The sequence below is a fragment of the Quercus suber genome, unplaced genomic scaffold (genome assembly GCF_002906115.3).
Source record: "Quercus suber isolate HL8 unplaced genomic scaffold, Cork oak 2.0 scaffold_715, whole genome shotgun sequence".
Classification (NCBI taxonomy): domain Eukaryota; kingdom Viridiplantae; phylum Streptophyta; class Magnoliopsida; order Fagales; family Fagaceae; genus Quercus; species Quercus suber.
This window is the reverse complement of record NW_027070156.1, coordinates 26,577-49,775: the sequence shown is the minus strand read 5'-3', so window position 1 is coordinate 49,775 and position 23,199 is coordinate 26,577. Positions and strand designations below refer to the sequence as shown.

The 23,199-nt window shown below is 37.6% G+C and overlaps 1 protein-coding gene across 2 annotated transcripts; it reads left to right on the top strand.

The window, feature by feature from the left end:
• Window positions 1-7,054: 7,054 nt before the first annotated feature.
• LOC111990832 (uncharacterized) lies at window positions 7,055-21,988 on the top strand. Of its 2 annotated transcripts, XM_065766543.1 has the most exons (4): window positions 7,055-7,426; window positions 7,507-7,596; window positions 20,995-21,085; window positions 21,630-21,988. In XM_065766543.1, exons 1-3 carry the CDS (start codon window positions 7,193-7,195, stop codon window positions 21,070-21,072), a joined length of 402 nt encoding a protein of 133 aa, XP_065622615.1. In that variant the 5' UTR covers window positions 7,055-7,192; the 3' UTR covers window positions 21,073-21,085; window positions 21,630-21,988. The 2 variants fall into 2 exon arrangements, with proteins under 2 accessions (XP_065622615.1, XP_065622614.1); XM_065766542.1 differs by lacking the exon at window positions 21,630-21,988 and having other exon boundaries at window positions 7,058-7,426; window positions 20,995-21,258.
• The last annotated feature ends 1,211 nt before the right edge of the window (window positions 21,989-23,199 follow it).

Genomic DNA, 23,199 nt, shown 5'->3' with positions numbered 1-23,199 from the left:
ATTTTTAAAACACCTATACACTTTATTAAAATATTAATTTTTTTAATTGTTTTACTTTCTTTACACACAACGGTAATTTATTCCTTTCTTTCATCTTTGAGATATGAAAAAAAATAATAATAATAAATGTAAAATAAATAGTATTAGTGTGAATTTACTTAATTATTATAAAAAACTGGTAAATTTACAAAATTATATATTGACTGAGGATGATATTTTTATCTTAAATTGCGTAAATTTTACATATTTTTTTATTATATATTTGCTTATGTAAATACTCTTAAATATTCTCGCTTTTAAATCCACTTACTTTAAAAAATATTTAAAGTTTTTCTTCATTCTAATTCCTCCCAATGCTTCTTTACATTTCCTCTTCTTGAGGTTACTTGCTAGCTTGACAACCAACCCCTTACCCAAAAAAGATTAAAAAAAATAAAGTGTTGAACTTCAATAGGAAACTGTCAATATAGCACCCATTCTTAAATCCAATTATTATTTCAATTAGTTTGTTTGGTAGGAACTATCTTCTTCCTTGAAGAGGAAATTCTTATGATAGAGAAAGTAAATAAAAATAAGTTTCTTGCTGCATTGAAGTGACAGTGATAATACTGCTGCGATAGTTACATAAAGTGTCTCCATGGTAAATTTTTTGTTAGTACTATTTTAGACATGAAAGTGAGCATGACTTGTACATGTGGGTACCCTGTTGCTTCAGCAATCACCTCTTTCCAAAAAACTCTTTTTTTTCTTTTGGTTAAAAGGGGAAAACAACTTCATTAACTAGCCATAAAAGACAAAATACTAGCTAAAAGCCTTACGGAGTACAAACCAGAAGCATCAGAATCTAAAATAATACATAATTCTTCCGATACAGGAGTGTCTAAAATAACAAAATCCCCATCAAGGGTGCAACCTCCTTTAGCAAGAAAATCTGCACATCTATTCACTTCCCGAAAGACATGGTTGATCCTAACTTGCTAGAATTGGCGAAGGAGGAACCTACAATCATTAAGCCGAGAAGTAAATGAGTTATTGTAAGGCCTGGAAGAGTGTAGTAGATTGACCACAGTTTTTGCATCCAACTCAACAAGAAGCTGTGAGATGCCGAGCTGGGATGCAAGCAGCAAGCCGTCCTTCAACGCCCAAAATTCTGCTATGATACTAAAAGTAAACCTGATATGCCTCATGTATCCTTTGATCCATTTCCCTTGATGATCTCGGATTAGACCGCCCCCACCCGCCTTGCCCGGATTTCCAAGAGCAGCTCCATCAGAATTTTAATTTAAACCAGTCACGGGGTGGTCTGAATCAGCGCACTTGAATGGCTATATTGCGCCTAGTTCTTTGAGTTTTACTCACACAATAAAAATACTCTCTCACAACCTGGATACACGAGAGATATAGCTCTAGGTTGGCTGGGCAATTTTCATAAACAACTTTTATTTCTATGCTTCCATTACCACCAAATAGCAAACAGAAATATTGAACACCAGGAAAGACCATTAGCTTGAATATGGCTGCTGCACAAGCAATTTGTTTTAAGCCAATCCAGCAGGTCAAGACTTAGAAAATCAGTTAAAGCTTGAGACACTCCAATGCACAACCAAAATTTCCTCACAAATGGGCAATCTCTGAGAGTATGTATGATAGACTTCTCTTGCGCACTGCATAAGGGGCATAGCATAGAGCAATTGATTCCCCTATTTTTAATCACTTGCCTGGTTGTTATGCTAGCATGGTTGCACAACCATAGAAAGTGCCTTATTTTTGGCAATGTATCCGCACCCCTGAATGTGGGAGGTTTGGGCTGATTTAAAATTGCCAAGAGGTAGGCTAAAGCCATATTGAAATCTCCATTAGCTGAAAACTTCCACATCAAAGTATCCTCCTTCTCACCAAAGGATTGGATAGGAATGGCTTGGGTTCTATCGATGACCACCCTAGGAAGAACGAAGGAAATTTTATAAAAATTCCAATACCCGTTTTGATGGATATCAGAAATAGTTTGAGTTTCCTCATGTTGAGCAAGGGGGCCTTCAATCAACTCTCTCATAGCATTGCCCTTAACCCAATTACTCTCCCAAAAACTCATCATCAACTTATTTCCCACATTCCAACAAATGCCTTGCTTAAAGATTGGAAACTCCACTTTAATTGTAGCCCAGTTAGAGAAGTAAGGAAGCTTATCCAGGTCTAAAGAGTTCTTGTAATGCAGGGAGCAGTATTTACTCAATAGGACCTTTGCCCACAAAAAAATCCTTGTCTTGATAGAGTCTCCAATTGAGCTTGGCAAGCAAGGCAATGATTTTGGCCCTTGCCGCCTGGATGCCGAGTTCCCCCTCATCCCTAGGCCTGATTATTTTGCTCCAACCCACAAGGTGAAGCTTTCTCTTATCTGTAGATGAGCCCCACAAGAAATCTCTATTAACCTTATCAAGTTTTTCACATAAATGGCTCTGCAAAGCAAACCCCTGCATGACATGATTTGGAATTGCAGCCATGACAAATTTGATAAGAATCATTCTTCCGGCAAAAGATGGGAATTTAGATTTCCACCCCGAAAGCTTTGAGATTACCCTCTCCACAATAAAGTTGTACCTATTCTGGGCTGCTCTTTTGTGGTTTAAGGGAAAATCTAAGTATTTTCCAAGATTCGAGGTTTCAGCAATATCAAGCACATCACAAATATCCTCTTTAATGTTTGGAGAGACATTAGGCGAGAAGTAAATGCATGACTTTTCAGCACTAACCAGCTGCCTGGATTCTTTGCAGAATTTCCTTAGCACATTTTTAATGGATGTAGCTCTTGCCTTATTAGCTTTGGCAAAAAGCATTAGGTCATCCATGAAGAAAAGGTGTGAGATTCCCAAAATTTGCCTAGAAGCTTTTAAAGGGATCCAATCCTTCATCCTAGAACTTTCATTGATGAGAAATCCAAGATACTCCATGCAAAGAATGAACAAATACGGAGAAAGGGGGTCACCTTGACGTATCCCTCTTGTGGGCTTAAAGGAGCTTGACTTGCCTCCATTAATGAGAATAGAGATAGTCGTAGTCGACACACAACTCATAATCAACTTAATCATCTCATTAGGAAAACAAAAAAACTTTGAGGATTTTTCGGATGAATGACCATTCAAGATGATCATATGCCCTAACAAGGTCAACCTTGATAGCCATAAAGCCCACTCTACCCATCTTTTTACCTAGAGAATGAATAAGTTCTTGTGCAACAACAACATTGTCCAAACCCCTTCTTCCCGGGACAAAGGCATTCTAATTTGGCAAAATAAGTTTATCCAAGAAGGGTCTAATGTGGCCAACAATGATTTTTGTAACCACCTTATAAATGGAGTTGCATAGACTAATCGGTCTAAAGTTATTCAAGCTTTCCAGGCTAGGGCATTTTGGGATAAGAGAGATCAAGGTCTCATTTAGAAAGTCCGGTATCACCCTTGAATAAAAAATATTCGAAACTTCTATACAAATAAAATTTTTCACATCATTCCAAAAATAGTGGAAAAACCCTGCATGTAATCCGTCAGGTTCAGGGGCTTTAAAAGGCTTTAAAGCCCAAAGGCCTTGCCTAATTTCTTCTTCCAAGATAGGGGCAGCCAAATTGGACCTCCCTTCCTTAGTAAGGGAGTTGCAACTAAAATAGAGGCCCCTTGAATCAAAGGGGGAAGTTAAAAACTCCGTTTGGAAAATCTCTTTAAAGCCCGAGAGTATGTAGTTTTTAATCCTCTCTTCCTTGGTAATACACTCCCCAACAAAATTTTTTAACATCATAATCTTGTTCCTATGCCTCCTGACCAACGTGGATACATGAAAGAAGGAGGTATTAGAGTCACCATACGTAGCCCAATTAAGACAAAATTTTAAGGCCCAATATTCCTCCTCTTGCTGCATTATTAAGTTATACTCTTCAATGAGGCTTTTCTCCAATTCAATCAGGAAATGATTAGGGCCATTGGAGAGAGCTTTTTGGGCCCCATTTAGCCTAGGTAACACCCTTTTCTTTTGGGCAAAAATATTTCCAGAGACCAATTTGTTCTACTGTTTAACATTGTCCACAAAGCTCTCAATAGCTGTCTGGAGGTCAGGGTCAGGCTCCCAAGTTTTCCTTACAACATTAGGAAAGTCTGGGTGATGCATCCACATGGTGTGAAACCTAAAGGGTTTTTCAGTTGTTGTGGGAGGAGGTCTAGTTAATTCTAGGAGAATAGGGCAATGATCAGAAAAAACCCTAGGCAAATGGGTCATTGAGGCTTCAAGGTAAAGAGTTCTCCAAGCAGGGTTCACAAGTCAACCCCTTCAAAAAACAATAATAATAATAAATTAAAAAAAAAAAAACTGAAATTTTGTGACAACCAATTTTTTTTGCTACTCAACCATGGTGGATGAGGTTTGCCCATTAATCCATGGGCAAGGGTCTTCGGCCAGTGTTGAAGGCTTCACCTTGATAAACCCAATATAAATCAAATTACTTTTATTGCCCTACTTGGTAACAAGCCTGTGACTACCAATTAAGAAAAGCATTTTAGTTTGCAATTTACCATTGTTTTTAATTCCATTTTTGTGCCAATTCTATTTTTATTTTTATTTTTATTAGAACTGAATATTTTTTTTTGTTGGGCATGTGACTTATCACCATGATCAAGAATACTCATTACCTGCTTTGAATGCTCACTGTTTGCTCGTAAGACCTTTGATGGCTATCTTGTCACACGTGTGCTACTTCTGCCTCCCAGACCAACGTGGATACATGAAAGAAGGAGGTATTAGAGTCACCATACGTAGCCCAATTAAGACAAAATTTTAAGGCCCAATATTCCTCCTCTTGCTGCATTATTAAGTTATACTCTTCAATGAGGCTTTTCTCCAATTCAATCAGGAAATGATTAGGGCCATTGGAGAGAGCTTTTTGGGCCCCATTTAGCCTAGGTAACACCCTTTTCTTTTGGGCAAAAATATTTCCAGAGACCAATTTGTTCTACTGTTTAACATTGTCCACAAAGCTCTCAATAGCTGTCTGGAGGTCAGGGTCAGGCTCCCAAGTTTTCCTTACAACATTAGGAAAGTCTGGGTGATGCATCCACATGGTGTGAAACCTAAAGGGTTTTTCAGTTGTTGTGGGAGGAGGTCTAGTTAATTCTAGGAGAATAGGGCAATGATCAGAAAAAACCCTAGGCAAATGGGTCATTGAGGCTTCAAGGTAAAGAGTTCTCCAAGCAGGGTTCACAAGTCAACCCCTTCAAAAAACAATAATAATAATAAATTAAAAAAAAAAACTGAAATTTTGTGACAACCAATTTTTTTTGCTACTCAACCATGGTGGATGAGGTTTGCCCATTAATCCATGGGCAAGGGTCTTCGGCCAGTGTTGAAGGCTTCACCTTGATAAACCCAATATAAATCAAATTACTTTTATTGCCCTACTTGGTAACAAGCCTGTGACTACCAATTAAGAAAAGCATTTTAGTTTGCAATTTACCATTGTTTTTAATTCCATTTTTGTGCCAATTCTATTTTTATTTTTATTTTTATTAGAACTGAATATTTTTTTTTGTTGGGCATGTGACTTATCACCATGATCAAGAATACTCATTACCTGCTTTGAATGCTCACTGTTTGCTCGTAAGACCTTTGATGGCTATCTTGTCACACGTGTGCTACTTCTGCCTCCCAAAGTTTCTCTTTTCCCTAAGCCTTGATTCCCGCCCACACTTCCAACAACCCAGAAACTTTCTGATGAGGGACCACCCAGGTCGCTGGTCCCCGAACAGGCTTTCTCACATAGCCCTTGATCTCCAGTGGCTTCTTGGCCCATGCTGCCCGTGTTCTTCTCCTTGGTGGTTTCTTTTGCATTCCACCCGGCTCTTAACCAGTCTCCATACTAGTGATTGGCGTTTTGACAGTTAGTGGACGTTGGGCAATGCTTGTTATCATGCCCGAGCTTCCCACAAATGAAACAAATTGTAGGTAGACGTTCATACTTGAAGGCAAGCCAGAGGCGTTCTCCATCAGAGCTTGTGATATAAGCTCCCCTTCTAAGTGGCTTGTCAATCTCCAACTCCACACGAACTCTCATGAATTTTGCTTGATCAAATTGCCAAGAACGCTTATCAACTTCAATAAATCTGCCTATCTTACTTCCAATCTCTTTCCCAACTTCCTGTGACATATGCTTAAATGGGAGACTCCAAATTTGGACCCAAAAGGGGGTATGTGTGAAAGTAATATTAGTGGATGTTAGCCCTTTTTTCCATCTACAAAGTAAGAGAAGGTTATTGTCAAAACTCCAAGGCCCACACTTCTCGACCCATTCAAGTTGAAACTTAGAACTGAAATTGAATTGGAGTATGTTATTTCCCACTTCCACTATTCTCATGTTTGAACCCATTTTCCATGTTGATCTTAAGGTGTTTTTTAGAGCTCGCTACTTCTGTTGCCGGTCAGAGAGGAGGCGCCCAAAGAGACTTAGGGAGCATTCTTCAAGAAGGTTTGAGCTATTTTTAACAGTAATTGGAATGGCTTCTTCTTCTTCTTTGGTGAGTTGCAAGTTCTGTAGGCTATGGAGAATGCTCTGATCCATAAAAACCTTAAAGTATTGGCTATTGCCTAATGAGGGTTAGGTGGCCAAGAGAGAACCCTTAGAAAGAGAGGTTAGGGAAGTAACAGCTCGTATTCAGCGAGAGAGACAAACTCCTACTAGGGAGAGATTTTGATATCAGTAAATTGAAACGTGAATACTGTTAATGTGTGTGTGTATATATATATATATAATTTTTTATTTTTAAAGAGAGTAAACTGAAATGAATTAAAATAACCGGAATTGGCTAAAATGACATGTAATGAAGTTCGAGATAAAGCATAAATCTTTATTTATTTATTTATTTTTTTGAAAAAAAAAATTAGGACTTTAGGAGAAACAACTATTTTTATATTACTTTTCACAATCTATGTGGTATGATATCTGTTCCTCAAAAAAATGTGGTATGATATCTTATGAAAATCAGCCGATCACATGATCCTACTACCAATGTGGACATAATCGATAATTTAGAGCTTTATTTAAATTTTAAACCCACAAAATGGGCCTTATTTTAAAACTCATCCATACCAATACGTCTTAAAATTTGGAGAGCGGCTGTAACGAGTAACGCTATAGCAATAGCAACCTCTTGGAAGAATGGCCATGGCAGCAATGGCAAGACCATCCTCAATTGTAATGCTAACAGTAAAAAGACAAAGACCCAGGTGGGTCTTTACTCCTCTGTCTCTGTCATCTTCTTCCACCACTCCATCTAGAAAACTCATTCTCTACTCAAAGCCTGGTTGTTGTTTGTGTGATGGCCTCAAAGAAAAACTCCAATCTGCTTTCTTAATCTCCGGCCCTGATTCCCTTCACGATGTTGATTTACAGGTACCTCCGTTTCTCTCTTTCTCTCTCTCTATTTGTATCTATGTGTGTATTGTTGTGAATGTGTTGGTGGGTTTTGTCAGATAAGGGACATCACCAGCAATCCTGAGTGGGAAAGGGCTTACCAGTATGAGATACCTTTGTTGGCCAAAGTGCGTCCTGATGGCACTGAGGTCAGTTTTATTGTTAATTTTGGTACTATGGTTTTTTTGTTCATTTGTTTATGCTCCCCTTTAAGCTTTTTCAAGCTGTGTATGTCTGGTTTTTCTTTGAGTTTAAGTAATTTTGTGTACTACTAATGTCAGTGCTTATGATCATGATATAGCTTCTGAGCCAACACGTTAGCCATAAAAACTGAAACCGGTGGTTTTCATGAAATGTTAGTTAACATGCTTGCCACTTAGGTTCTTAATAATTGATCACCTTATGATGGTAATTGGAGATTGCAACTATGCTATGATTCACACTTTGTGTGGGATTAGTCCTAATGGTGGTTACAAAATTTACCATCTCAGACTGTTTAAGTATAGTAGTAGGATGTGTGAGTATGCATCATTATACATAATGGGTGCTACATGTGATTTTCCGGTTTGACAATCCAGCCAATGGTTATGATGGTTAAAAAGGGTAAGAGGATGGTTGTATGGTAACCCATGGTTTCTATAAGTAAACTGAGGAATCCCTTATGAAAAGCCATCTTTTTGGCACATCGATAACTTCCATAACCCACTAAAAGAAAGAGAGATTGATAACTTCCCAAATTTTCATCATGGTAATTCTTTTCTAGAGATCCAAGACTCTCTTCTTTTTCTGTATGATTTTTTGTACTCTTTTAAGACTCTTCGTGTTCATCATCGTGAGAATGAAGTGATCTTCTTTCTTAATAAAACTTTATTACTTATCAAAAAAAAAAAAAAAAAAAAATTAAAGTTTATCTGTTCTTCACCATTTTATTGCATATCCAAAGACCCTATTAATCTCACATTTGAATATTTGATAAAAATTCTTATGATGAAGTTTACCACCATCTCTTGGACCTTCAACATATTTTTAGGGTTTTTCTTGTTGTTTCCATTTGATGGGCTTTTTGCACCATCAATTTTTTCATGGTAAATAATATTACCTTGAAGCCCCTTTCTTTATCTCCTAATCCTCCAAAGTCAATCAATATAATTTTTCTGTTGTAAAGTAATCCACAAGATCATTTCAACAGTAATGCTAATGTAGGAGAGCTCTTAAATTCCAAGATTAGGGATTTTCAGATCAAAATATGTGTATAAAAGCTTTAGATTTTAGGGTTAAGAGGATTAGTTTGATGATTATGAATGGGAAAAAGTTTTTTTAAAACTGTGTTTTTAGTTTGAAATCAAGAATAAACAGTTGAAAGAATTTTTTGGACACCTACTTTTAAGGGGTTTTCTGGATGCTAGTATTCGGTTTAATGGTGGGGAAAGGCTAAAAAATGTATGGGTTTTACAAGTTTCTAACAGCGTAAGAGGAGGGTGCAATGAAAAGGAAGTTTGGGAGTGCTTTTCAGGGACTGAAGCAGTGCACCAAGTATAGTATTCAAGTATTTTTTTGGGTTTTTTGAATGTCATTTGGAGGTGGTTTTTCCGACTGGTTTTGTCACGACCCAGGCTCGATTTAGGTTGTGAGTTGCTTTGAAGTAGTAATAAACTTTGGTTGTAATTTTTTTGGTGGGATAAGTGGTTTTGAAGTGCTAATATTTAGAAGAAAAAAAAATGGAAGATGGTGATGGTGAAAGAATTAGGAAATCGTATGTCTTACTATTCCTTCTCTCTGCTGGGTTGTTGAGAGGGTCTTCTGGTATATATTTCTCTTGGAAGAGTACATGGGGTGGTGCTAAGGCGTTTGGGAAGGAATACCTCCGATTAGTCACAAAATTTGCGGTTTTAATCAGCTCTTATGGGAGGTTCTATTTTCTTCTTCGTTGAGTCCAAGACTTTTGAATTCTCTGTTGAGGAGGGTGGTACTTACTTTATGCTTCGTATATTTGAAAGATTCAAGGATTCTCTCCAGTCAGTTTTCATGGGCAAAGAATGTGCTAAATGTTTGCTATCTTATGTGGAGGATCTCATTTCTAATATACCACCTAGTAACTTTGCTCGTACATTTAGGGATGGTAGTAAGGTTTTCATTTTGCAACTGGGTTCCAATGCTCACAAAAGCTTTCTTATGATCTCTGAACTTCTTCATGGGCGTCAGAAGGGTTCCATCATTGTGCCGAAAGGGAAGATGCGTAGTGGGTGGAGAGGATTTGGTTTTCATCTTCGCAAGGCTATTGTTCCAGTCTCTCTTACCGTCAATCCATCTTCTCAATCTGTATTGAACATGACTGGGCAACATTTTAGGCAACATAAATCCTTTTTGTCGGCGGTGGTGGACGGTGATCGGAAAGACAATGGTGGAAGAAAAAAAGGAAGGCATTTAATGCCCTGTATTCAAAATTCAAACTTACCTTGTCCGAGCAGTCAGAATCAAGATTGTCTGAGTAGTCAGTACCAGGATTTGAGGGATAGAGGTGTTGGGAAGGTAAGTTTGGTACCTGGTGCTGACTTCATGCTTGAGTTTAACGCCAATGACTCTCACGGCTCTAACACTCCTTTATCGCTGGAACTTTCTTTGTCTTTGGAGTGTGGGCTGAATGGGAAGTGGGTTGTTAAACACTCTAACATTAGGGAAGTGGGCCGGGGAAGTGTTGAGCCCACACAAGTCTTTAGGCCCTCTGTTCTCCCAAAATCTAAACAGGACCCATCTCCTTCTCAGCCCAAACTCAAGGTCTGGCGGCCCAAAACTAAAGAACTTAAACCCCTGCCGGCTAGTGTTTCTCTTCCTTTAGTTAAGGCTTCGTTGCTCCCATCAGCCTCATCATCCCCAGAGGTTGGTGTTTTGTCTTCCGATGGAGTGGGTGTTGTGCCGATAAAGCCGCTGGGGTCAACAATGGACGAAACAGCTCAGTTTCTAGTCTCCGATGAGGCCGACGACGCCAGGTATGTGATATCGGCACTGTCTGACTTGAATCACACTTCCGATGTAGTCGGGGCTGAGCCTCTCGGTTCCGATGTGGCCGATGAGCCCAAGCCTGTATCGGCTTGCACCTCAGACTTGGATAGTGAAGAGGGCTTAGAGCGAGACCTCCGACTGATCCTTTAGGAGCATTCCGGCGATATTGTCAAGAAATGGGGAAATTCGGAGCAGTGGGTACTGGAACTATGTGACGGAAGGAGGGTTGCGGTTCTGATTCCTTTATCTCGGCCTCAGTGTGTAGCTACCGAGGTTTTGGAGGACCAAAAACACTTGGCCTTAGTTCCGTGGGAGTCTTCTGAAGCTGTCAATGAGTCAACGGCTCTATTCGAAGAGGATGAAGGGCTGGTGGAGGACTGGGTTTCAGATTCCTTCTTGGAGGATGCTTATCAGCCTCTTACTGTTGAACCTCTTGCTTCTTCTCTCCCTTCGGCTTTGGCTGAGCTGTTGGTTGTGGATGAGGAGGGGTTGGTGGGCGTGGATTTTTCAGAGAGACAAGTTCCTTACTCTGAGTGGTTTCAAAGGAAATTTAATAATTTTGATAGTTTCCTTGGCACGTCCTTAGAGGGTTTGGAAGATCAAGCAACAGAATTTTTATTGGCGGTTGAAGTTGTATTAAAGCGGAGGGCTGAGGTGAACACATTATCTCGTAGCTTCAAAAGCCCAGGGATGAAAGGTTTAAGAGAGCTGAAGGGGCTGTTTAGCTCTATTAATTATGGCTCTACCTCTGCTAGGTGTAGTGGTTCTAATAGGGCTCGGGTTCTCTCTGTGGCTCAATGAATTTGAAGTTTCTATCTTGGAATGTCAGAGGGCTGAATGATGTTGTTAAGCGGCTTCAGGTTCGTAATTTGTTGCGTTCTTGGAAGGCTGATATTGTGTGTTTGCAGGAGACCAAACTAGAATGGATTACTAGAGGTACTGTTCGGAGTATTTGGAGTTGCCCTTACGTTGATTGGCTGTACTTGGGTTCTGATGGTGCTTCTGGAGGTATTTTATTGATGTGGGACAGCCCGGTTGTGGAAAAGGTGGAGGAAGCAGTGGGGCATTTTTCGGTCTCTTGCAAGTTTAAAAATGTTGGTGACCATTTTGAGTGGGCTTTTACTGGTGTTTACGGACCAAATTTTAACAAAAGGCGTAGGTTGATGTGGGAGGAACTAACCGGGCTGATCAGTTGGTGGGATTTGCCTTGGTGCGTAGGAGGAGACTTTAATATCATCCGTTTTCCTTCTGAGCGACTGGGGGCTGCTAGCTTTTCCCGGGCTATGTTTGATTTCTCTGATTTTATCTCTCTTCATGGGCTGATGGATATCCCCATGGCAGGGGGCCTTTACACCTGGTCCAATTCTTCTTCAGCTTCTCGTCTTGATCGGTTTCTTTTTTCCNATGCAAGATATTGTAGAAGATATTGCAACATATTCCTACTGCTGCATTGAAGCGAAGCAACAAATAGATCAATTCAACCTATACGAGTCCTCTTACAGTAAATTGATGATCACCCATGTTATCAATATGAGGTTGATAATGGATCAATGTTTCTAATGACTCATCTACAACTTATGCGCAAGGCAGTGATTTAGTAGTATATGTTATGGCAATTGAAATAAAGTGGGGAGTACAATGGATGAATTCAAGCCCTTACAAGGTTGGTAGTTTATGTGTACCACTCACCCTGTCCACTCACTCCTTGCATGTTGGGTTGTGTTGCCTTTGTTCATGTCTTGAACAGTTGAGGATACTTCAGTTGAAAGGGTCTGTTTGGAAGGCATAGAAACAGTTTTATTTGGAAATAGCCCCCCTTTGCCTCACGTGGACAATATGGCAAGAGAGAGAGAAGAGAGGGAATAATAACGCATTTAATCGCACATTGAGTTGTCTATCTTTGGCACATCAATGTCATTGAGTTGTCCCTCCTTGGTGTACTTCTTGTATGCATAGGCTTTTTCTGTTTCGATAAAAAAATATTTATAAATTAAAAAGAAAAAATGCATTGTAAAATTGATTTTCTCTTATTTGCTTGTAATTTAAGTCTTTCTTAGCCATCTTATTTTCAAAGTACAGAGTATTGAAAAGACTCTGTCAGGTGTTAGTTATTGTTTTCACGTAAGCAAGTATTGAAAACAAACAATGAGCTTTGAGTAATGTAACCTTTCTGCAAGCTAACTCTCTTATATACAAAAAGACTTTTCTTGGTGAAATTCCTAGGTCTAGTGTGATTCCACGATTTTTTTTTTTTTTTTTTTTTTTTGATAAGTAATAAGATATATTGATATCAAAAGGGAAAGACCCTAGTACACAGGGAGTGAACAAGGAGCCAAACAGATCAAACACAAAAATTGCAAGAATCTAGGAAAACAAACAGAGAAGGAAAGATTTGTTTTGCAAAGCAAACAACCAATCCAACAAAGTTCTAAAAAAGAAAAGCTTAAGTCTGGAATAGATCTCTCAGAATCTTCGAAACAACGACTATTCCTCTCCCTCCAAAGACACCACATTAAGCCATGAGGAATGATAGACCATATATAACCATTTCGATGACAACCAAAGCTGCCTTGCCAGCACCCTAACAGCCCCAAAACAGTAAGGGCATAACCCAAGATACTCCAAATAAACCCAAAACCATAGACCAGAGATCCATAGCAACGGGGCAATGGAGGAACAGATGGTCAACCGATTCAGCATTACTCTTGCACATGTAGCACCAATCCAAAATCCACACCTTCCTTTTTCGCAAATTATCAATCGTCAAGCATTTCCCTAAGGCAGCAGACCAAACAAAGAAAGCTACTCTAGAGGGAATCTTCTGCTTCCAAATACTTCTCCAAGAGAAACCGAAGATAGTAGGACCAGCAAGAATTCTATAGTAGTCTTTCACCAAGAACCCCTTAGCTTTGTTAGGAATCCAACACATCTTGTCCTCACCAAACCCCCTAATAGAAGAACCATAAATGGTTTCCATGAAGCTTGATAAAGCCTCTAATTCTCGAACATGCACACCCCTAAAGAAACTCACATCCCAAAAAAGGACACCATTGGGGATTTCATGAGCTCAGCCACACTAGCCTCCTTATTCCTGCAAAATCTGAATAGGCCAGGGTAGCTAACAGCAAGAGGATGCTCTCCACACCAATGGTCAAGCCAAAACTTCACCCTAGACCCATCACCAATATCATACAGAATATGGCGAGAGAAAGAAGGCCAACCCTGACTGATACACTTCCATAACCCAACTCCGAAGGGACCCTTAACAGGTCTGGTGCACCAACCCCCCAAAGACATCCATACTTCAACTCTATCACTTGCCTCCAAAGGGCATCCTTCTCAGACCCAAATCTCCAAAACCACTTCCCAAGAAGAGCTATATTGAAAAGTCTTATCTTCCTTATGCCTAAACCACCTGAAGAAATAGGAGTGCATACAGTAGCCCATTTAACCAAATGCAATTTAGGTTCATCACCCAAACCCCCCCATAAAAATTCCGCTGAAGCTTCTCAATACGGTAAGCCACACTAGCAGGTATAGGAAAAAGAGAAAGGAAGTAAGTGGGTAAATTGAAAGGGTGCTTTTGATAAGAGTGACTCTACCACCCTTGGATAGATACAAGCGTTTCCAACCCGCCAATTTCCTTTCCATTTTCTCTAGAATCGGATTCCAAATAGTCTTATCCTTGAATTTAGCACCCAAAGGAAGACCCAGATATTTCAATGGCAGAAAGCCCAGTTTGCAGCTAAGGACATTTAGCAACAAATCAATAATAGGCACTACTCCAACCGGAACCAATTCAGACTTGCCCAGATTAATCTTAAGCCCCGACACCGCCTCAAACCAAATAAGAATCATACGAAGAATCAAAATCTGATCTAGATCAGCATCACAAAAAATGAGAGTGTCATCCGCAAAAAGGAGATGAGACACTGCCAAGGATCTACCCTCTAAGTTATCCACACAGAACCTGACAAGCGGCCTTCAAGAACAGCTTTATCCAACATTCTTCCCAAAGCTTCCATCACCAACACAAACAACAAAGGCGACAACGGGTCACCTTGTCTCAAACCTCTAGAGCTACCAAAAAACCCACAAGGAGAGCCATTAATCAAGATAGAGAAGCGGACAGTAGATAGGCAAAAGAAAATCCATTTTCTCCACTTGGCTGAAAACCCACTTCTTTCAAGCATATGCAAGAGGAAATTCCAATTTACATGGTCAAAAGCCTTCTCAACATCCAATTTACAAATCAACCCAGGCACCCCAGACTTCAATCTACTATCAAGACATTCATTAGCAATAAGAACAGGATCCAGAATCTGTCTGTACCTCACAAAAGCATTCTGAGAAGCTGAGATTATATCCCCCATAACCATGCGAAGACGTTAGCCAAGACTTTGGCAATAATTTTATAGACCCCCCAACAAGACTAATGGGCCGGAAATCCCTAATCTCACATGCAGCATGTTTTTTGGGGATGAGAGTGATAAAAGTAGCGTTTAAGCTTTTCTCAAACTGACCATTAGCAAAAAAGTGGTGAAAAACAGCCAAAAGATCAGGCTTGATAATCCCCCAGCAAGATTGGAAAAAAGCCATAGGGAATCCATCTGGTCCAGGAGATTTATCACCATTAAAACTCTGAACAACATCAAAGATTTCGGCCTCTTCAAAAGGTCTCTCTAACCAGTCCGCATTAGCAACGGATATCATAGGAAAAATTAACACATCTGGCAAAGGCCGAACAGTCTGGGGCTCAGAGTACAAATTCATGAAGAAATGGGAGATGTAATCAGTAATCATATCCTGGTTAGAAGACAAGGTACCATTCACCATTAGGCTTTCAATACCATTATTTTTTCTATTAGAATTAGCCATTCTATGAAAGAATTTGGTATTGGCATCCCCTTCCTTCAAATGCAGCACTCTAGATTTTGACGCCAACTAATCTCTTCTAAAAGAGTCAACTTTTCAATCTCAGTACGAAGATTAACTTGAACTAACTTCTCTTCAGCTGTTAATCCATGGGACTCCTCTCTAGCATCTAAAACATTCAACTTGCTCCAAAGCTCCTGCTTCTTAAACGTTACATTGCCAAACTCCGTCTCGTTCCACTTTTTTAAATCCAACTTCAAGGCACCAACTTCTTAGCAAGAGTAAAACTAGGGGTACCTTGGAACAAATAGGAAGCCCACCACGTCTTCACTTTATCGACAAAATTATCCACCCTCAACCACATATTTTCAAAACGGAAAATGCAATATCTTCTACAATATCTTGCATTTCATCAATTCTCTTTTTCTTCTTCATCTTTTTATTTTATTTTTTTATTTTTTCATCTTCATTCTATCACCCTTGCTTTCCTAGTGCTTTCAATTTTCAGAGGTGAGAATGAAGTTTTGTTTGAGTTTTATATGATTCAACCTTCCTTGAGGTGTATAGCAGAGGAAACCTTAGGTATGATGCCTAGAATTTTTGTTTTTTTATTCATCATCCTTAAATTTCTGACCACTTAAACCTTATAATCACACATTGATTTATTACTTCTTTTTTTTTTTTTTGTTGATAAGTAACAAAATTTTATTGATCAAAAAGGAAACACCCGTGTACGCTAGGGGTGTACTCAGGGAGCAGTACAATTAATTTTTCAAATTACAATGCTCAAGCATATCTAATAAATTAGAACAGGGAAGAGATTTAAAAGCAACACTCCAACCCAATAAAGTATGAAAAAAAAGAGATTTAATCTCAAGAAGAGACCATTTACATCCCTTATCACATCTCATATTCCGTTCCCACCAAAGGCACCACATAATGTAATGCGACACAACCCTCCAAAAAAGCTATATTCGGTGTCTACCAAAGGTACCTTGCCAAGATGCTAACAAAACAAGCACCCTTTGTGGCATAACCCAAAGAAGACCAATCAAACTCCATACCCTTTTTCATAACTCATATGCTATGGGACAATAAAGAAGAAGATGGTCCACCAACTCCCCACTCTGTATACACATATAGCACCATTTTTCAACAATAATACCTCTCTTCCGTAAATTATCAGAAGACAAAATCTTCCTTAAGGCAGCAGCCAGCAGTCCACAAAAAGAAAGCTTCTCTAAGAGGAACCTTTGATCACCACACCAACTTCCAAGGAAATGCCATGCCAATAGTCAAGGAAATGGAAAGGTAGTATCCACGCACCTCAAAACCCCGACTCTTTGCTGGCTTGATTTGTAACCTTTGAAACCCTAAAATCCAATACTTCGATACACTAGACCACACATCCATCAAATAGACCTAAATAAACCACAAACAACCAAATAATTTTTCTCAAGTTACTTTTCATAGCCTTGGAACAACAACCCAAATCTAGGTTTTCCCCATTATTTAATCCACAAATCTTACCATTCCTTTTCCCAATTAGAAAATCTATACTTCCTTGATTTTTTCAGTCCTTTTTTATGAAGGAACTTAGAAATTCAGCATTCTATTAGGGTTCTTGATAAGATCTTGAAGGATTCTTGTATGGTGTTTGATTTTTATGGTTTTAGGTAGGTTAAGTAATAAAAATATTGGATCTTAAATGTGTTTGATGGTTGTTTGGAGTTAAACAAGTAATAGGATGAGAAACCAAGAAATATAAAAACTTAGGAAATCACACATAGGTTTTCTAAGCAGTCACAAGGGTTATAGGATCTTATCAACAAAGTGAAAAAATCTACAATTTTTAAGTCTAAACAGAGAGCTGAATTTCAAGGCATGCTAAAATGCTAGAACAGCCTGTTGTAATGTTTGAACAAGAAGAAAATTGAGAAGAAAATTCCAAACAGGTGTGCAAACATCTAAAAAGAGCATGAAGATGAGTCCAAACAACAAGCTACAAGTTTAAAAACGAAGAACCTAAAATTTCCATTATAACAACAAAAGCTACCATACCAGCAGTTGACCAGCTTAGAGAAATCAGAAATGCCTAGAGTTCTAGCTTAGTTGTCCAAGGACTGCCCTGATTTCTCTTTGAAAGATCTAATGAAGTCCTTACGTCCTATGCATGACTACTCCACTGATTTTGTCAAAGATACAAGTTGTTTGGTGATAATATAGGACATGCCAAGTTAAATATACATGAAGATGAATAAAGGGAGCTTGATGTCACAATCAAAGGATATATGATAAACAATTAATGTAATCAGAAGGTGCCATCCATTCAAGGATTGAAAGTGTTGAAACCAGTCTTGACTACCATTCTCATTAAAGTTAAAATTGAAACAAAATTTCAAAGAGATGAAACCTATTGATGAAGGTACTTATAAAAAAAGAAAAACCTACTGATGAAGTTAAAATTGAACAAGCAGTAAAAATAAAGCCCAAAGACTAGGTTCATGTTTCATATTAAAGCAAGGTCATATTGCTTCCATCAACTTTCAAGATATTGATTTTGTTATATCTGAAAATTTTATATCATTGCTACTTCAGACAAAGAAAAGAAAGAAAATTCAAATTCAATCTTTTTATCTAATGTCAATGATGCACTTCAAGAAACCAAGACTCTTCCTACTACAACACTTAAAAACTTGAGTAAGTTTTCTCCAATCAGGGTAGAACAAAGCAGGTAGCAAGATGTCAATTTTCATTTTAATTTAATTTAATTTTAAGAGTTTGGGGCAATACTGTAGTATTTTGGTTTCTGGACATGGATTGTACTATTGGTCCATTGGGTGTCTATTTTGGTGTTTGGTTAATTTTTGGGTTTTATTTGTGAGTGTAGTTATTTAGTTTTGGCTATCAAAGCCCTAGAGTCCAAGTCTTGTTAGGGTTAGGTTTTAGCCATCTATTTATATTAACCCTTTCTATTAAGTGGGGAGAAGATGTTTTCAAATTTCTCAAAGGATATGAAATTTTGTTTGAGATTTTGTGATACAACATTCTCTAAGGAATGATGCTCAAGAGGCGAAGTGTGATGCCTATAAGTTTATCTTTTTTTTCTTCTTTGTCCTTAAATTTCCAGTATTTAAAAAAAAAAAAAAAAAAATCCCAGCAACTTGAAATCTTGCAACCACGCATTGATTTGTCACCCTTAAAACCCTAAAACATCCATCTATTAAATGGATCCAAATAAACTACAAACAGCCAAAGTACTATTCTCGAGTTTCTGTTCACAGCCCTGGAACAGCAACCAAAATCTTAAGTTTCCCCCTTTATTTGATCCACAAAACGTACTATTCCTTTGCCCACTAGAAACCCCATAATCCCCACTATCTTCTAGCCCACTTTCCCACCAAACTTAATCCTAATTCCTCAAAAATCTAGCTGTCCAGAACTTCTAAATCAGATTTGGCTTCACCCTCCTTTGTCCTAACTCACCAGCCCAACATATGTGGGCCTGGACAAGGTTCTATTTGACTATACACTAATGATTTCTCCCAGATCCAATAAATATTGGACTGTGGGGGATAGATACAGAAGAAATGTTCTGTTCAATGTAAACTACCAAAAGGCCATGATTTATACATCCATTAAGCAACTTGGAAGTCATGGAAATTAGATAATATTTCTCCAGGATTTTGGCTGGAACTCTGAAGGATCTTGTTGACGGAAGTCTTAACATATCCTATAGAATGATTTCTGTAGAAAATCATGTCTAAGATGGTGGATTTTTCAAGGAGCCATGTCAAACAGGAGTTAAACCATCTTATGGCTTAAGAGTGGCTCATTACAGCTTTTATTATTTTAATAGTTTATAGGAAACAACCCAGTATATTAAGACAAAGGCTTTGTTGAGTTCAGTATTTTATGTTTGAACTATCATTTAGTATAAACCTGTGATGGGTTCTGCAAGTGCTACCCATGCATCCTTCATGTTATTCCTCAACTTAAATTTGATACTGTTCCCCCAATGTTTATTTCTCCGGTTACTTTCCATCATGCTGTTTTTGCAAGAGATAATTGACTAACAGATTAGCTTGCACATAATCAATATATATATATATATATATATAAAAGTAGAGACCTCATGCTCGCATGAGGTTTTGCTATATGGCGCACTCTGTGAAGAGAATTGAAATATTTTTAAGCCACATCAAAGATAAGAATAAATTTAAAAATAGGGACTCTTTATTCCTTTGGTTCAATGTTTCAAGGCTACTTATTGTTACATTTTTTATTCAATGTTTTAAGACTATTATTTATTTCATTTGATTCAATGTTTTAAAACTTTTCCTCTATTTTACACACAAAAAACTTTTTGCATTTCCATTCACCCTTTTCCCTTCTACTCCTTTATATAGATATGCATGTAGCCCTTCATGCCATCCTATCTCAAATACACTTAGACAAAAAATGATATCATTTACCTTTAACCTTTCAATGACACCAACATTGTAGTACCATTTGATCATAACTTGTATGAGTAGGCTATGACTAAGGAAAGGGGTTTGCATTTTTTTATTCAATGAGGGTAGCTTACGGTTTTGATATTGAAGTCAGATGTTGTGAATTCTGTGAAGGTTATGATTCGCTTTTAGTCTTTGGGTGTTTGGGATTTTGGTTTGGGAAAGTCATAAATATATTTTGTTTTAGAACTAATCAACCTGATGTATAACAATTTACCCTAGTAACTCAACTTTGCTAAAGTTCACTGATGTCAGCAAAGGCTGTGTTTTGCTGTGGAAAAATAAAAATTTTCAATAATTTTGACTTGATTAAAAATCACAACATTATGGTTTTTTTTTTTTTTTTTTTAAATTTTTTTTTTATATCATGTTTATCCTCCCCCATATATTTACTTGATTAAAAATCACAACATTATGGTTTTTTTTTTTTTTTTTTTAAATTTTTTTTTTATATCATGTTTATCCTCCCCCATATGTGACACAAATGTAAAGCCGTCCACATTTTTCATCTGTTCTTTTGATATCATTGTCAATTCCTATTTGTCTTCTGTTCTTGATTTTGGTTTTCTTTCTTTTCTCCTGCTGCTGTGTCCTAATCCCGCATCACATATGCAGATGCACGAACCTGACTCACTCTGCCCACAATGAGACGTTGATCTGTTTGGATCTTCTCTATCATGCTTTTATCTTTTTAGTCAGATTTGTCATCCTGTTCATGGTGTTAAAATTTTGATTAGGTTAGGTTTCTGGTGTTAAAGTTTATTGTTTGCATTTGGCAAGCTGGAATCTTATCATCCAGGCAATTTGCTTTAAATGGTGGGAATTTCTGTTTACAATCAAATTATGAACAACTTTTGAAAATGGGCATTAATATATCAATTGATTGGCCAATAATGGGCAGAAGCTTTTCCTTGCTTACAGACGTGTTAAGTGAACTAACTCATTGGGATATTTCTTCTCTCTTTTCTATCTGTGTCTGTTTCCCTTTCTTTTAAAAGGGTTTAAGCCCATCACCTCAATTCATCAAAAAAGAAACGTGTTGAATGAACTAGAAGTTTCCCTTGCTGCAAGCATGGGCCTTGTTAATCAGTATTGAATAATGCATTTTTTTTTCATACACAAAGGTGATGTCTGACACAAAATGAATCACTGTTTCAGGAAACCCTACCAAGATTATCTCCACGTCTTGGAGTGGAGCTTATTCAAAAGAAGATAGCAGCTGCTTTGAAACAATAGGAGGTTCTCTAAGGTTCATGAATGATTGATATTCAATTATATTTCATCTTTTTTATATATTTAAGTGAAAACACTGATTCTATTATGAAATTTTAACATTAAAGGCAGTCATGGACTGAATCTCAATGTAGGAACAGACAATTTTAAACATTGATTATAGAAAAATCTGTTTCTTCTGTTACGTCATACTACATTCTCCAATCTCCATGTTTCTTTTAAGCAAAATCAAGCTTAAAAGCTGATGCTCTGATTCCCATCAACATCCTTTATTTTGTGGGCAACTAAAGATCACTATGGGTTGCAGAAAGTGATTATTTTACGTCATTTTCATTGTTTTTATTACTGACTAGTCCATGATTGCAAAAGACAAGTGGCCATTCCTTGCACTTTGACTATCATGCCAATTGCTGACCATTCCTTGCCACCTTTTTCACTTTTTTTAATCTATTAACACACCATGATAGAAACTGGCAGCATAAAAAAACAATGACAGAATGAAGCTGACATCAAGGTTTCTGTGTGTTTGTGTGTGTTTTGTTGTGAATGCCGCACACCAGGCTTACCAATCAAATAAGGACATCAAATGATGAAGGAGTCATGAGGTGGTGTCCTATGCTTGTGAAATTATGTCTGGGGAACAGCCTAACAACATCTGACGTTGCAAACAAGGATAATAATGTTCTGCACCTAATGCTTCGTGCTTGCAAAGCTGAATTATGATAATGCAGTATTTTAAATCGCTACATAATAGGATAGAGGAGATAGTTCCAAACTGATTTAAATTGAATCTTTGTCCATTTGTTATTATCAATTAATTGGAAGATAATCAACAACAAAACAGTCATAGTGAATCATGATTCAGAATGTCATCAGAACTTGAATCCCATATAACATATTCTTCTTTGAATGCCCTAAACTAGCCAACTGGACTGAAGCTTGACTGTGTTATAAGATTCTTATAATCCTTTACAGGACAATGTCATATCAATCTCTATCTAAATATAAATTGCTTACTAGTCTAATTTTTTCTTTTTCTTAATTGCTTACTAGCCTCCAGGGGATTTGTCTGACATTGCTTAGAAGAGAGTTGAATGTTGGCTTTATGTGTCTAAGTTAGCTTGAAAGTTAGATTAGTCTTTCTGCGATGAGCTTGGGGCTCACACTTATAAGGCCTTTATCCACTCTTCTCATTCTCCTTACTTAATACAAAAGAATTAAAGAGAAAAAAAAAAAAAAAAATATAGCTCCATTGGAGCATAATATATCCCTCTCTTAAACATCCCTCCCCTACAAGGCGACTTCAATCCCAAATCGCTTACTAATTGAGCTACCTAGTTGACATCTACAACTGAGGAACATGTATTAAGGAAATTAACAGAAGGATCTTCCTTAGTCAGTTAATTTTTGCAATTTTAATTTGACCAATAAGATTTCCCATGGTAAAAAAGATTTGTTTCTCTTAGAGCCATGCATCAAAATGTAGTTATCTAAAATTTTATTCATTTTACAATCACACCAAATCGTGTACTCATGTTGTCATATTGGACATAGAATATATTTTCTCAACCAAGGAAAAAAGAAGAAGAGACGTACGGCACTCAGCCACTTCAATATCCGTCTTCTTTTTTCATCGTTGCCTTTCTCCTTATTCTTTTTCTTCACCCAATAATAGAAAGAAAAATACGTGCACTAACATATTGATTGATATTAGGGTAATAATTAGTGCGCATATATTATTACACACAAAGTACACATGTTCACTATTTTGCACTTAACTCGTGACTTGAAGTGGTGATTTCTAAATTCTAAACGAAATAAACACCACTCTAGATATTATCCATCCTCTTAATCAGAGTCCCTTTGCAGTTCTGCCATGACCAAACCTATCATTAGCCATAAATATCATCCAAAATCCGTATTAATGTAATTAATAAACTTACCAATATGTTTTCCATAAGATAAGAGAACTTTGATTGCACGATTGATTTGCTACTTTTTTGAACACCTTTTCAAACCATGAATAAGAAGAGTTTTCCCTCTAAAGAATTCTTTCTGCAAAACCATGGATGTATGTAGTTGATTCCAACTTACAAGTCCCACATATCCCTTTACAAACTTTACCAAAAG

Coding starts and splice junctions, on each gene's coding strand:
- LOC111990832 (XM_065766543.1), top strand. CDS start 7,193: ATGGCCATGGCAGCAATGGCAAGACCATCCTCAATTGTAATGCTAACA. Junction 7,427..7,506: donor TTCACGATGTTGATTTACAG/GTACCTCCGTTT, acceptor GGGTTTTGTCAG/ATAAGGGACATCACCAGCAA. Junction 7,597..20,994: donor TGCGTCCTGATGGCACTGAG/GTCAGTTTTATT, acceptor TCACTGTTTCAG/GAAACCCTACCAAGATTATC.